This window comes from Zeugodacus cucurbitae, chromosome 4, assembly GCF_028554725.1.
Source record: "Zeugodacus cucurbitae isolate PBARC_wt_2022May chromosome 4, idZeuCucr1.2, whole genome shotgun sequence".
In the NCBI taxonomy this organism is placed as follows: domain Eukaryota; kingdom Metazoa; phylum Arthropoda; class Insecta; order Diptera; family Tephritidae; genus Zeugodacus; species Zeugodacus cucurbitae.
Genome location: NC_071669.1, coordinates 50,965,205 through 50,982,507, shown reverse-complemented (window position 1 = coordinate 50,982,507; position 17,303 = coordinate 50,965,205). Strand labels below are relative to the sequence as shown.

At 33.0% G+C, this 17,303-nt stretch overlaps 1 protein-coding gene across 2 annotated transcripts; it reads left to right on the top strand.

Moving 5' to 3' along the window:
• The first annotated feature begins 246 nt into the window (after positions 1–246).
• On the top strand, positions 247–16,237 carry LOC105210512 (G-protein coupled receptor Mth2). 2 transcript variants are annotated; one of them, XM_054228785.1, is made up of 9 exons: positions 247–500; positions 10,349–10,891; positions 10,962–11,115; positions 11,192–11,377; positions 11,648–11,899; positions 11,975–12,146; positions 12,222–12,416; positions 12,834–12,916; positions 14,037–16,237. In XM_054228785.1, exons 2-9 carry the CDS (start codon positions 10,385–10,387, stop codon positions 14,069–14,071), a joined length of 1,584 nt encoding a protein of 527 aa, XP_054084760.1. In that variant the 5' UTR covers positions 247–500; positions 10,349–10,384; the 3' UTR covers positions 14,072–16,237. The 2 variants fall into 2 exon arrangements, with proteins under 2 accessions (XP_054084760.1, XP_054084759.1); XM_054228784.1 differs by having other exon boundaries at positions 12,198–12,416.
• The last annotated feature ends 1,066 nt before the right edge of the window (positions 16,238–17,303 follow it).

The following is a 17,303-nucleotide window of genomic DNA, read 5'->3' as shown; positions in this document are numbered from 1 at the left end:
TGGGATAGTGGCGCCACAGGCGTGCAAAGCTACATATGTAAGTATTTATTAGACCACTCGCCGTACACTCGTGCTATTTCGATAAATTATTGCAAACATACATACATACGTACCGCTTCAAATACAATAATGTGTGTGATACATATAAACACCTACATGTACATATAGACATAAATATGTATGTGAATGTCTGCATGTTTGTGCAAATTTTTGATAGGGACTCTTGGTTCTCGATTTCAAAGAAACGTACGAACAGTTACATTTCACTGAACAAACGATAATGTTCATAACGCAAATGACGGACCGATTAATGTAGTATTTCATGGACGTAATAAGAGTGTAGAGGACGTAATAAGAGTGCCACTCTATGTACATACAATTGTAGGACGGACGTAAATTATCCGTGCTTGTGAAGTGAATACTTTTACTGTATGGAATCAGTAGCGAACTAAATTTCGCCGCGAATAAACATCATCAGGGTCTTGCAAAATAATTTTGATGTAAGTGTTGAAAATGGAAAGTGAACCTTTGGAAAGTGAAAACATTTAATTGTACTTTGTACTCATAAAAACTGAATATTAGAAAAGAAAAAACATAAAACAAATAGTTAAGAAAAATATAAGAATAATTTGTTTATTTAAATATAATACTTAAACAATTAACTTGTGTGTGAGTTGACATTATCCTGTTTGAAATGTAAGCATAAAAAATTATATGGAGGGGTCCAAGTATTGACGACGATTTTTCACATTTAAAGTAATTAAACAATAAAAGTGTCTGTCATTATTTCCAGTGTCATATTCTATTAAAGTTATAATAGATTTTTGATAACGAAAATGCGTCACTTAAACTGCTAATTGAAAATATTTCATACAAATATTAGTTGTCATCGATTGACTAAACGTTATAGAGAAGCCAGAAGAACACACTCTCCAGTAATTCAAATAAACAGGCAGCACGTGTGGTGCAACACTGCGCTAAAATGTCCTCTTAGTCGTGCGCAATAGTGCTGGAGATCAACTGTATTGTTGAGTTATTAATGCTGTGTTAGTGTCAATTACAATTTCAAACACCTAAATATTCATACATATATACGGAAACGGTCCTATAAATACGAAATTTCGAAATATAATCACCTTTTGGCTCGATACATTACACCTTCTGAATCCCAGATAATGATGGATATCATTCTTCCGGTGGTAGGAGAGTTTTCACCTACTCCAGAGCAAATTTGCAGGTTGTAGGCCAATGTTTAGGCTGTTTTCTTAGTTTCGTGTGTGTTTTAGGATGGATCCAGCATGTTTCGTCGACGTTTACGATGTAGAGACTTCTACGGATTGAGCTTACACAGCGGCAAACACTGCCGAGAAGTGGTCCCTGGTCACTGGGTTGAGCTTAACTAAAATACGAGCTCGAATCGAATAGTAACCCTCTACTAGAATGTTGTATAGGATATTGAATTTCTCTTGCGTTAGTGCACCATTTTCTTTGGTGGAAAAAACTTAAATATGCTCAAAAAATTTTTTTTTATCCCTTTGTTTCGAGCTTCGTCTATGCTTTACGTGTTATTTAATAAATTCAAATGTATTTTAAAGTAAATACAACAAACATACATATATATATTTGTATTGTCATTATACTCTCGCAAGAAAGTTGCTAAAGAAAGTATTATAGTTTTGTTCACATAACGGTTGTTTGTAACACCCAAAACTAAACGAGTTAGATATAGGATTATATATACCAAAGTGATCAGGGTGAAGAGTGGAGTTCAAATCCGAATGTCTGTCTGTCCGTCCGTCCGTCTGTGCAAGCTGTAACTTGAGTAAAAATTAAGATATCTTGATGAAACTTGGCACACTTATTTCTTGGCACCATAGGAAGGTTACCACTGCCACGCCCACAAAATGGCGAAAACCGAAAACACATAAAGTGCCATGACAAGTCTTTGCATATCTCAGGAACTACTCGACCGATTTCAATGAAACTTGGTTTGTAATAGTTTCCTTACATCCCAATGATATGTTGTGAAAATAGGTCAAATCGCTTCACAACCACGCCGACTTCCTATATACCAGAACTTTGAAGACGATCTGAATCGTTTACTTTACAATATAAAAAGTAAGCACTAGTGAAGATATCGGTGCAGAACTTTGCACAAATACAAGTTTATAGTGTGGCAGCCCCATTCTAAAAATCGCCGAAATCAAACCATAGGTTTTTAAGGCCCCATATATCGAACACGAGGACCTCGGTGCTTCTAACCTAATATTATGGTTTCCAACTTTCAATGGACTTTATAAAATATATATGACGAATATGTGGGTCAAATTGTGTATTATATAATATAAATAAAGTTAAATAAATAAATTGCGAGAGTATAAAATGTTCAGTAACACCCGAACTTAGTCCTTCCTTACTTGTTTTTGTCTAAAATTTTGTCCTTTGAGTCGTTTTATCATTGTGAATGTATATATGTAAAACAAAATTTGGCAGCACTCAGTAAACAAAATAAAAAAAGTATATGAGGGCTGAGGTAATTCCTGAACCGATTTCATTAATTTTCACCAGCAAGGTACACTATATCCAAGACTATACGCTCACTTAATTTTGCAAAGATATGTCACATATTAACCAATACATAAGTATAAAACATTTAATTAGGTATATGGGAGCTAGGAAATGTTATGACCCGATTTTTTATAATTTTTGGAACAAAGACACATTATTAGAAGAAAACAATTTCCTCTGAACTACATTAAATTATCTGACAGATTTACCAATATTTTCGGTTAAAATTTACCCTTAGGCGCTAAGTTCAACATGTTCGATATCTGGGGCCTTGAAAAGTTATAATCCGTTTTCGAAAATTTTTTCACAAGTGATGCCACGGATCATATACAGTATTTGTGTAAAGTTGTATTTCGCTATCTTCATTGGTTTCTTATATATACATTATAAAGTGAAGGGATAAGCTGGAATTCAAAATTGAGTTATGGAAAAATTAACAAACAACCGTTATGTGAACAAAACTATAATACGCTCTTTAGCAACTTTGTTGCGAGAGTATAAAAATACAACCAAATCACTCAAATATGTGGCAATTATTTACAATAAAAAGTCTACTAGTAATATTTCTTAAATCTGCTTAAAATTCTTCGATGAATTTGAAGTCTCAATTAATTAAATGAAGTCTCATTTAAAAAAATAATTATTAATTAACAATTTTGTGTAGTTAAATATACAAAAATTTAAAAAAGGGGGACTGCAATAATAATAATAATAATAATAATAAATAAATTAAAAATAATAAATTTTCATAATATTTTCATTAAAAACCAAACATTGATTTAGTCTCCCTCTAAAATAAATAACCAAATAAAATTTGGGTTAGTGTAAGTTATTGAACCTTTTGAGCAATACTTTTACCAAAATTATTATTATAATTCTATAGTTGAAAATAGTCTGAATGAGATACATCTATGTAAAATTATATCTTTGTCCTTTTACTTGATTTTGCCTCTGGTTGGATTGCCATTTCATAATAAACAGACTTATTCGGGAACAACGTTTGTTGCTGATCTACAGCCTCAACAGCTGCAAAATTTGGTTGAAAATTGGGAGAAAAATTCTTCCTTTCTTCTTAAAAACCACAAGTCTAAAAAACCCCCTTTATTTTATTCTCATGATTACACTTTTGACTAAGAACATACATATTTAAACGATAATCAAACCAAAATATTTCAATGACAACTTCTGTATATACTCTATATATTGTTAGACATTTAGGCATGAAATGAAGAAATATTCGTAATATATTATTAATCATAATAAAAATTCTTTTGCATTTCTGTCGCATTTCTAAATCAAAAATATAACACTTGTACATTGAATAATGTATAATTGAAACTAAATTAACTGAAACCTCGCTAGCAACAATCTATAGAGGGTGAACAAATTCGCCGAAATGTCAAGATATGTACGTACTTATGTCCGCGTGTGATCTTTACGGCATTTCATTACTCAGAACTAGACAACAAAAAATATGAGTATTCTTATCAATTGTTTATAGCAATTTTGAGTCACTTTCCGTTATTCGCCTCGTACGCGACTACTTAAAAGAAACTGTGACGCGAAAGTATTTTGTAATATTAAATAAATCTAATATATGTACATACATATATCTTTGGTAATTGTGATGAGTGCTATGCAAAGTAATTTCTTTTTCTAATTTGTAATTCTTCTCTGGAAACTATTTAAGTACATATATGCGCACAACCGTCTGTATTTACTAAGGAACGCTTGCTTGCTGCTAATGTTGTCAGCAAGTAAGATTAATTTTTTTAAAAGCTACTGCAATAAACATGCCCTTGAATGAAATTTATGTTCCCTCATTCCTCCCAGCTAAATAGTATTATAAGAATATTTATATTATATTATATTATATAAATATGTATATTGCATGTACATTAGGGCGATCACAATTCATTCGATGAAATGATATTTAAAATTTTAGCTGCAGGAATTCAAAATATTTATTCAAATAAATTGCTAAATTTAAATTTAATTTGATACCATAAAAGTATTGAAGTACTGATATTAGATATTGGAAGGGTTAAAACAATAATTTATTTCTAATTTGTCTAAACAAACATTTAAATATATTGTTTAATTTTGAACAAATATTCTACATATATATAGCTCTCGAATGACGTTGAGTTTTTCCAAAAAATTTTAATTACTAACAATTTTACAATAACAAATAGGTCGATTTTTTCGTCTAAAATCGTCATTTTGGCTTGAAAAACCAAAAATTGAAAAATTGAAAAATTAAAAAAACTCGACGTCAATTGAAAGATAACTAATAAACTAAAGAAAGCATTTTGATTTTTTGGTTTCGGATGATCCAGTGATGCTGTAGGCTGGTCACCGCACAACAAATTTTTTTCGAGGTGCCTGCAAAGATCGACGATAAACCCGTTATTCCTCGCTATTTTTCGATAAAACTTTTTTAAAGTATCCTTCAAATGTTGTACTTTCATATAATAATAAGTAAAATAAATCTACAGCAATAATTTTTTCTAAAAACATTCATGAAAAAATGTCTTTTTTCGACGAACCAAACCTTACCCTTAATGTTTAATGTCCTTCCTAAGATTAGTTAGTTAATCAGTGGAACGTCTCTAACTTGAATCACCACAATCCACAAAAAAAAAATCGAGTTAAAGAGACTTCGAGTAATAGAATTTTTCATTAAAAAAATCATATTTTTTAAAAAGCTTCAAAATATAGATTTATATCCAGTTTTATTTATTTAATACGCTAAACGCTTTATATCCGTACGTTAAAATATGTATTCTGTATTTTTGTTGATTGCACTTGACTATTGTTTGGCTCTTGACGTCTATATCTCATACCTTTGTTACACGATTTATGAAATCTATAAGTATAAAATCAAATTTTTTATTCGTCTCCATACGAATACATCTAGGGACTCCTTTAAAATTCTCCGTCGATAGAAAAATTTTAAATTGTGTATTATGCCCTGGTCGAAAAGTTCGATTTATGGAAGAAAATTTGTATAAAAGTTGACTGCTATTGCCAATTCAAACGTTCGTGTTATGGAGATTTTCGAGTTATAGAAGTTCGAGTTATGGAAGTTCGAGTTATGGAAGTTCGAGTTAAGGAAGTTAAACTATATATCCAAAACTAATATAATAGCTTTTAAATTTAACCGTAATTTTTATAACCTCACATATTTATGGAAATACAATAAAAATTGGGAACACCTTAGTGCAGAAAATGTTCAATACATATGAGAATATAGCTGTGCGTGTATGAGTAAACCGGAAAAAACATTCAAAAGTTTTAAATTGTGAACTACATATTTTTGTTTCATAACTCTTTTATTGATAAGATAAATATGTACATACATACATATATAGAACACCCACACCCAGTAGTAAAAAATTAAATTGAGCTTGCAATTTCTATCTGTTATACATACTAGTTAGCTTTCGTATACACAAATCTATATTAACCCTTGACAGTCGGTAATACATTATTAGAATTAACTAACAGTTTTTTTTTTTAACTTAGAAGTAGTTATACAAATAGGCATAACTTGTGCTTATCTCATCCTGAGTCTTCGTGGGTCTTCATTACAGTTCAGCGTTTTGAAAGATTGCGGTTTGTTTAACAGTTTGTTATATCTTTGTTCCAGGAAGCTAAAATAATAATGTGTTGGAATAACAATTTTAGAACGGGAGATCATGGACTAAGAAGTATAGGTTTTTAAGATTGGTTTTCCAGGGCCTTAATGAAGTGTCAAAAACGAACCTAACAATATCAACCCTTTAACAAAAGCAATTGTAAAACTTTATTATATAGTAATCAATCAAACCACTTACAATAAATTTATGATTTGTAAGCTTTCTTAAAGAAAACATTTTAATCATTAAAGACTATCGTAATATTCAGATCTCTAAATTACCCTAGAGAGAGTAATACATACCATAAAAAACCGATTAAGTGTTAGTCGTTCGATTAAAAGGTCGCCATTTTGATCTCATATGTATGTAACTACCATTGACAAGCATATTGGAATTATTTCAAGATCGGTAAAGAATTCAACGAATATACATATAAATGTGAGTTATTTTAGAACGGAACATAACACAGCTATGTATAAGGTTATAAGGTCATACATCGAAATGCTTGTATTGGAAATTAAGTTTGGCTTAATATTTCTTCGAAATTATATTTCGCAACTCTTTGTTTAATTTGAAATCAACCGAAAATTCCACTGATTGAGTAAAAAAATTTTAAACCAAACCAACGATAAAATAAATTAATAACCCCAAATGTAAAACAAAAACTTAAAAACATTTTAAATTAAATTGCTGATAAGGACATATTTATTTCATAAGCGTAAAGCATATAAAAAAAAAATGTAAATTAAATAAAATACGGGATTGACGCCTACTAGCACGCTAAAGTGAAACAAGTTGGACCGATAAAAAATATATATGTATGTATGTATATAGTATGCAAATATGAATGTACTCAATGTAATTCTTTGATTTCAATTTATCTACAGAGAAAACAATTCTGTATTCAATGTCAAACCCGCAATATAGTTTTGTTATTAATTGAATGACTTACTCAAAAATGTACATCACATCTGACTCGCCTATTAAAATTATTAGGCTAAGCACATAGTGGAGTAATGCGTAAGCAATGCGAAAATTTATTATTAAAGAATCTTCATATTCCCGCATGCAGTCACTCTTCGCGTACAATATGCTTTGAATATAGCATACTTGATTAATGTATGGGAATTCACTATGTGCATAGCCTAAACGCTTGGGCAGCTGTGTATACATTCCACATGTGCCAGCAATGTTTGGGTTTTCAAAGCAATGATATGTAAGTTTCTCAGCGGTTTAATTGGCAAACAGTTTGTGATAAGACCTCAACGCTTAAATTGTGCAGATGTAAACATAAACAACACATACATATGTACAAATATATAATTTATAATCCAACATTGGCTTTCCCATTGCAAACCCACGCATGACTCACAGATTTTATGTAAATTATTTTTCGAATCCACTCATAAGAATTTCCACCAGATTTGAACTTGGAAATGTTGACTTTTTATTTTCATTTAAATTACTGTTTTTTTTTTAATATTTTGTTTCATACTTATTCCATTAATTGTTTGCTTTCTGTTCACTCATATTTCCATTTGTTTATGCCTCATTATCGCATAATTACTCATTAAAGAACATATGTACATATGTATGCATGATATGTGAGCGGCGAATATTAGACCGTTATCAGTCAAAGCTTGACGTTATATAGTATAACGATATCTGAGAGTGGGTGGTTTAGTTTCTGCGCTGACTAATATAATTTGTACATATATATATATATGTATATATACATATTTCAGTTCAATGTCTACAACGATAGATCAACAGTGTAATGCAAATGAATGGCTGGATAAATTCTCCTCATATTCTTTAAAAAATATATATAGTATTTACATATAAAAATATGCCATATGCCAATAAAATCAATAATTTAAAGACATCTAAATGCGTTCTACCCGACTACCTCAGTCAAATAATTATATGTGCATGAACTTTTTGCAAAAAATATTAAGGATTACAAAATTGCAAAATATTTCTGAGTATGCAGGTTTGTTATTATTAATGTATACGATATAAAAAACAAAAAATTAACAAATTTCAAAATATTTTTTAAACTATAAAACAAAATTGAAATTTAGGCTAATGGTAAATATTTATATGTGCATTTTACTATTTTTACCAGTAAAGCCTATACATTTGAGTTTAACTGAAAGAAATTTTTATTTTAATAGTCAGTAGAATTGTCCTTATATTTTAAAACTAAATTAAGCCGCTTAATCAGCGAATTAACTACTGACTGTAAAATAGTTATGTAAATATTGGCAAATTCTTGCATTATGGCTAATTTAAGGTGACGTACTGTCTCAAACTGCTTTCCGTTTTGGAAAACAGGAGCAGAGAGGTTCCCCCAGAGATCCTCAATAGGATTTAGGTTCGAACTCAATGCTGCACATTGTAATACCGGAATTTTCCGGTCATTTAAGATGTTCTTCGTTTGGATTAAAGCGTTATCCTTTCGATATGTCCAGTTATATACCATAAATATTGCCAGCAAATTTTATTAACTCGCTGTCCAAAAGATCTACATTGATATTAGCATTCATTTGAGTGAATATAAAACATGTAGATAGCTTTCCACAGCAGCAAAATGCAGCCCCTGAAATCAAGGTACCGCTTCCAAAACATCGCTTGTAGTAGGACCGTCGTTCCTGGTGCGAGTCTCTCCAATATTTCTGGCAATGACCTGGACCGACCAAATTTAATTTTTTTTCATCACTAAAGACTGTATTCTATCACTCAATCTACTCAGAATTGGTATTTATTTGCAAACCTCAAATGTGCTTTATTGTGTCTTTCTTTAGCGTTGGTTTAGGTGCCATGGAGGTGTATTACAGAAACTGATTTTTATGTATAATTGGAAAAATTATATTTATTGTGATTTTCTGTCTTAACTAGGTCCATATTTGATCGCTGCTTATCAAGTCCGCAACTACTAGCCGTCGAATCATAGTTTCGCACCGCTTATCACTGTTGTTTTTCGTCCACTGCGTCGCACTATACCATAATTAGTGGGGTTTTTTAAGAAATTTTGAGATACAGTTCCGATGCCGCTTTGGTCTAGAGCCATTTTGGAACCGCTTTTATGCATTCCTACGATTATTACTTCTTCCTCGGCTGATAAACTAACTTTGCACATATAAATATTTTCTATGCAATACCCAATTCACAAGCACATTCTTAATGTAACTGTACAACGAACGAGAAAAGTATTAAACAATTTTCATTGCATAGTAACGGTAACATATCAACCTTTTATTATACATTTACCGAAATCCAAAAAATAACAGTGAGTAAGAAATATAAACAAAAGCCGAAATGCACATATAATTATTTGACTGGGGTATATATTATATATTAGGTCTACAACTTTGTTTCCGCCGTTGTTTTTTTTGGAAATTTAAGGCTTTTTTTACACTTAGGACAGCCGTACATATCCGAAAGCATTCGATGAGCCTCAGCCGCACTTTCTTGAAATTAAAAAAGAAAAGCAAAATTTCAAGCAAAAGTCGAGAATTCGGCTCAAAAAGTGACATTTTTAGTTGAGAATAAGTTTGCGATGCAAACAGATCTTTACAAATATTTTGTTGGGTTAATGTTGACACAAATGTCCAATGTTTAATCGACCTGTGCTTGACCCTAGAGACATCTATTGGAAAACGGCGTAAGCAAAGTTTTAGACCTAAAAGTTTATCGATCCTCAGCGACAATTATCTTTAGACTAAACTGAGTTTTCTACTTTTGATAATTACGCAATAAAGAAGATACAGAGATCTGAGTTTGAATTCTTAGGAATGTCAAAATACGATCGATTATGCCGTTTGCTATACGAAGAGATGCTTCTTCGCGAATATGACTACTTTCAAAGACTGGCTAATTGAGAGACAGATGGAATCGGTCCCTTTTTACTGAAAACTAAAATATAGTTGGTTCCAAATAAACCTAAATCAATTGTGAAACTCTTGTTGAATATTTTATATATTGTTGAGAATTATCATCAAACTATGTACTTAACATACTATGAAACATTCTATACGATATATACCGAGATAACATGAATCTTCTCTGTTTCTATAAAATCTTACAGCTCCCCAATACAAAATTTTGCCTTACAGACTTTATATTATCTCTTACAGCATTCTTCTCAATACTAAACTTCATAAATCAATGAAATGACAGCATATATTTTCAAATTGCTCATCGGAGCAGTCGTACTTTATCAAAACGCTATAGCTGATATACCCGACTGTGTCTTCGAAGACACTGTCAACTTAACCGCTAGTACCAAATTTTCCAATGGTTCATATCTCTATGAAGAGGTGTTGGTGCCACCACAATTGATAGCCGAATATAACTATATTGAGCTTTACGAAGGTGTGCGTAAGCCCGTAGAGAGACATACACGCGGCTGTGTGTGCAAGATCAAACAATGTGTAAAGTTCTGCTGTCATCCAAGGGCAGAAATGTATCTGACAAGTGAGGATAGCGCACCGCAATGTGAAGAAGTACTTAATGAGAAGCTCACATATTCACCATACGTAAATGTAACTCTGCGAAACAACAGTCGTGTCGTGATGCATATGTTGGATGAGTTTGTGGTGCAGCAGGGGATACCGTGCGAAGGTGGCTATATGCTAATGCCACACAAGTACGAAGAGGATCAGTGGGAGTTGTTTGAGGTAGGAAAAAAAGTTACGAGTGCGATATCTTCAACTGAAGAGGTTGTCTTTTTATGAATATTTTTTACAGAACGGCACGTTGTTGCGCACCAGCGATGCGAAATCTTTTTCGAGGCGAGATTATTGCTTACACGCTCATAATACGAGTGTGGGGTTTGTATTGAATCCAATGAACTGCCCCATCATTTATAAAGAGCCAAAAACGCTGATGTTCAATACGATAAGTAAGTGAAAGAGACACCGGGAAGAACGAGTAGAAAGAGAAGCAAAAATATATAATATTTTTTTTTACCGTTCCAGTCATGCTGATTTCGGCGCCATTTCTTTATGCCACCATACTGATCTATTGGCTCATACCGGAATTGTGGAACTTGCACACCAAGTGCTTGATTAGTTATCTACTTTCGTTAGCGATTGGTACAACGTTGATTGTTTTAGTCAATATGCAAGATTCAAATTATGAAACAGTTGCTTGCGCTTTTATTGGTAAGTTTGTTGATATAATTTTCTTGTATCCCTTATTGTTTTGTACGTTGGATGGATTATATCGAACTATTTTAAGTTTAAATTATGTTAATTTTCTTTAAGCTCTTATTCATGGTATGGTAATCAATTTGCTTTTTGACAACATTTTATATATATGCGAATATATTTCGATCCGATCAATGTTACCAAAATTATCCAATTTTATCGAAAATTCATGTAGACCTTATACAATTTTTTTAGTACAGTAAAACGAAAACTTGATCTCAACAGGTTTTGTGTCATACTTCTTCCTTACTGCCGTCTTCTTCTGGCTGAATGTGATCTGTTTCGATCTTTGGTTAAATTTCCGTGTTACCCAAGGCGCAGTTCAAAACGTAACGAAGCGTAAACGATTTCTTTACTATTCCCTCTACGCTTGGGGCATGCCGGCTTTGATGACAATAGTAACAGCCAGTTTACAAAACTCAAATTTACCAAATGGTCTCAAGTCGGGCATTGGAGATACACACTGTTGGTTGAAACGTAAGTGATAAATACGGTTTAGGGGTTGTAACCAAACTTTTATAATTTTAATTTTAAAACAATACAACTTTCCAGTTAACGATTGGTCTGCCATGATCTATTTCCATGGACCCTGTTTACTGCTCATAATGTTTAATATTGGCATATTTTTCTTAACTGCAAATAAAATCTATACAATACGTAAGGAACTGCAGCACTTTTCCCGTGGCGACTCCAGCCGTAGACACTTACGTACGCAGCAAAATAAGTGAGTAATCATTTCATTATGTGACTACTTTTAATGTAGTTTTATAAAAAGTAAAAATTTAATGCAATTTTTCAGTGTTTGGCTCTTCTTTCGGATGTTTATTGTAATGGGTATCGGTTGGTTGCTGGAGATAATCAGTTATATGGTTGGCAATGACGGTAATTGTACTCTGTATTTTGCCGTCACAGATGCTTATAATGCTTCGCAAGGTCTGATTATATTTATATTGCTGGTTATGAAGAGGAAGGTGCTTAAACTGATTAAGAAAAGGTGATTGAAAGTTTGATTTTCTTACATTAACCTGATATTTATTGAGAGAGTTGCTGGTTCGGACAGGGAGTTTATGAACGTTTCGCATACAACAGTCAAATGCAATGCTGCTGTATAACATTTTGAGATATTCATTTCAATATTTGACTTAGTTGGAAAGCTGGTGCATTTTGTTGAAACTGGAGAAATGAAATTATACTTGATGAAAATATCATTACAAAAAGCTTTGAAATATCGCTTAAGAAAAGAAGAAGTGATTCGATTTTGATGTAAGAATAGGAAAAGGCGGTGAAGATCCCTCAAACACTCATTTTATATTTAATCAAAATCATTTATTAGACGCGAAATTTATATGAAAAAAAAAAATATTTTGTTCACTTCAATTAATACATATGTACTATAAACTTACCATTTTAGATTTACTAAATCGGACAATACTTTGCAGTTTTCATCACGACGGTTTACCACCACCAAGTCCAGCTTGTCGGCCATTGAGTTGTGTAAGTAAAGTGAACATCGGAACACAATCGACTGGGTATTATAACCAACTATTTTTTACAAGAGATTGAGTCATAAGTAAAAAAAGCATATTCCTCGTTTTTTGCATTTAGCCTCCAAAATCTAAATATGGGGTAAGAAGTTCGAAAAAAGGACTTTTTAAAATAATAATTATTATTTTAAACTTATTTTTCATTATAAGGGGATATTCGAGGGGATTTTCGATATGCAATATTTTAACTTTTTTCGAAGATCAAACTTTAACCTTTCATTTCATCTGTCAATAAACTTGACCGAAAATATACCATTGAATTAAGAGGAATATTTAGATTATATCCATAGAGATTAGAGTCGAGGAGGAGAATATACTACTTTAAATGAGCGAGAAGAACGATCGGTGTTGTGAGACGTTAGCCGAAATTCATTTAAAAGAGCAAAAGAGCTAATGATATCCTCATTCTCATATATTATTCTGTTCGCAGTACTTTACATAAATATAAGTACCATTGAAGAGTAGCCAGGAAAAAGCGGATAAACAAAAGTTGGTGTGGCGTAAGCCAAAGACTGAATTTACTCTAAAAAATATTAAGGCGACCCCGACATGTTTTGGGGCTGCATCTCAAGTGCAGGAGTAGGCAATTTTCATTTTATCTCTGACAAAATCGATGATATTATCTACCTTAATATTACAAATTAAAGCACAATATTAAATATAATGTAGATGAATTGGGGATTACCAACGATTTGGCTTTCCACACGGACAATGATTAGAAGCATATTTCAGACATAGCCAAGCACCTACACAGAGTGCCGACCTCAATTTAATTGTAATTTTCTAGGAAGAGTTGAACAGGAGAGTCTACAAAAACAAATATAATATCACAAATCAGCTGAAAGGTTAAAGCCACAATTTCGGCATATTGGTATAGTTCTAGACTAAATACTAAAAGTTCGGGGAGACAGACGATTTTCATTATTTTCTTTATTCAAGATATGAGGATCTGATAAAAATACATATATGTAACATACAAATATACATATGTTAGAATTGCATTTCTTTTTTCTAAACTTGTAAATTAGATCTTAATTTATTTCAAAATAACTATATTTTTCTCTATATAGCCAATACTGAAAACCGATCGAAACTTCGGAACTGAGAATCCAACTAATATCAATCCTAAAGAATCGGCAGTGCAACTGCAAAATATTCGAATGAAGAAACAAATACAGTGATATAATTAATATTTTATAAGAGTACGAGTTTAAAGGCGAGAGCAACCAAGCAATCGTGTGTTCTCAAACTCACCAGAGACCAGTACTAATTATCTAGTATACTTATAGTATTTACCAAAGACTTAATGATGTTAAGATATGAATATGACTATTCTTAAAGCAGTATTGTACATACATATATGACTTAGGTGGATTAATGATGCTGCCACTCGAAAATCATTACACTATATCCAATGATCGAATAATAATTATACTCATACATTTTTTATTTACAAGTACAAACATATTCATAAACAATATATAAACTGTAGCAGTCTTCGATTCGCCCAAACTGGGAGACTGGCGATGCGAACATAAAATTTTTTTGTATGAAATATAAGTGGCTCACTTTGTTGTTGCTTTCACTTGTAAAATATTTTTAAAGAATGCGTTAAATTGAGTTTAAATATAACGAGCAGAGAAGTGGCGGATCGAAGACAGCCTATGTCATATATGTACTATATATGTACATGTGTACATTTACTCTCAGTATATGAATAAAAAATTTGTTTTTTTTTATACTCTCGCAACCTGTTGCACAGAGTATCATAGTTTTGTTCACATAACGGTTGTTTGTGTCACCAAGAAATATAAGAGTTAGATATGGGGTTATATATACATAAATGATCAGGATGTCGAGTAGATTTGAAATCCGGATGTCTGTCCGTCCGTCTGTCCGTCTGTCCGTGCAAGCGATAACTTGAGTAAAAATTAAGATATCTTAATGAAAGTTGGAACACATGTTCCTTGGCATCCTGAGGAGGTTGCTTTCGAAAATGGGCAAAATCGGTCCATTGCCACGCCCACAAAATGGAGGAAACCGAAAACCTATACAGTGTCATAACTAAGTCATAAATAAAGTTATGAAAATGAAATTTGGAACATAGGATCCCATTAGGAAGGGGCACATTTGGATGTAATTTTTTTGGAAAAGTGGGCGTGACCCCGCCCTCAAATAAGTTTTTTGTATATAACTCGCAAACCAATAAAGCTATATAAGCCAAACTTTCTGCAGTCGTTTTTTTTAGCCATTTCCTTATACAGTCTTATACAAAAATGAAAGAAATCGGATAATAACCACGCCCTCCCATACAAAGGTTAGGTTGAAAATTACTAAAAGTGGGTTAACTCCCTAACGAAAAACGTCAGAAACACCAAATTTTACATAAGAAATGGCAGAAGAAAGCTGCACTGAGATTTTTTTACAAAATGGAAAATGGGCGTGGCGTCGCCCACTTATGGGTCAAAAACCATATCTCAAGAACTATTCGACCGATTTCAATGAAATTCGGTACATAACACTTTCTTGACACCCTGATGACACGGGTGGAATATGGGCGAAATCACAACTACGTCTACTTCCCATATAACCCAATTTTGAATTCCATCTGATTCGTTCACTTTATAATGTATTCATAAGGAACCAATGAAGCTAGCGGAATAAAACTTTACACAAATACTGTATTTGAGCTGTGACATCACTTGTGGAAAAATTGTCAAAATCGGACCATGACTTTTCAAGGCCCCTGATATCAAGCAGGAAGAACTCAGTGCCTAAGGTTAATTTTTCACCGAAAATATAGGTAAATCCCTCAGATATTTTAATGTAATTCATTCCCTCTGAATTTTTTTCTTATAACAGTTTCTCTCTGTACCTGAAATGGTAAAAATCGGGTCATAATTTCCCCCAGATCCTATATACCTAATTATAAGTAATATTAAATTAAGTGAGCGTATAGTCTTCGATACGTTGTATCTTGGTTGTGAAAACGAGTGAAATCGGTTTAGGAATTACCTCAGTCCCCATATACTATTTATGATGATTGTCGTTATTCTATTGAACTTTATGCCGAATATATGGGTCGAATTGTGTTGTCTTTATAAAATTACATCAATAAATTGCGAGAGTATAAAATGTTCGGTTACACCCGAACTTAGCCCTTCCTTACTTGTTTTTTTATAAAGTAAATGAATATGTAGATAATAAGCATAACAAATAAAATTTTATACTACATTGAATTTTTTTAATAAAACAATAATTACAAAAAAAATATTATTATTTATATTGTATTATTAGTATAAATAGGGAGCTATTAAAATGGTTCTGAATCCTTGCTCAAATATGTTAGTTTTACATCAATTAAATTACTTTCCATATAAGGTTTTCAAAAGGGGGGTGTCTCATCCGAGGCTTTCGTCGATTTTTCGTTGGTCCTTCGTTTTTATGTGGTGGGTCCCAAGCCCTACGCACAACCGAATAAGCGGGCTTCGCCTTCTCACTTTAGCTCGCCTTCAAACGGATGTCTGTTGGCTACCCAGAGGATACTTGGTCTAAAACCGGAAGTCGTGAGCTGCTTGAACCATGTGGAGAAGAATCGTTTCTGGTCACTCCCAAGTGAATGACAATCAAAAACTTTCCTCACTTGCGTGAAGTTCTACACATGATACCATCTTCCCCGCCCCGAATGGATAAGGAGGCGAAGCGAATGGGTCTGGAGGTGAATGAGGACAATACGAAATATCTCCTATCATCAAGCAAACAGTCGGCGCATTAGCGTCTTGGCTCCCACGTCACTGTTGACAGTCATAACTTCGAGGTCGTAGATAATTTCGTATACCTGGGAACCAGCATCAATAACACGAACAATGTCAGCCTCGAAATCCAGCGCAGAATAACTCTTGCCAACAGATGCTACTTTGGACTGAGTAGGCAATTGAACAGTAAAGTCCTCTCTCGACGAACCAAAATCAAGCTCTACAAGTCGCTTATCATTCCCGTCCTGCTTTACGGTGCAGAAGCTTGGACGATGTCAACATCAGATGAGACGACACTAGGAGTTTTCGAGAGGAACATTTTGCGCAAGATTTATGGTCCTCAGAACATTGGCAACGGCGAATACCGCAGACGATGGAACGATGAGCTGTACGATTTATACGACGATATTGACATAGTTCAGCGAATAAAAAGACAGCGGCTACGCTGGCTAGGTCATGTTGTCCGAATGGACGAAAACACTCCAGCCCTGAAAGTGTTCGATGCAGTACCCGCCGGAGGAAGCCGAGGAAGGGGAAGACCTCCACTCCGTTGGAGGGACCAGGTGGAGAGCGACCTGGTTA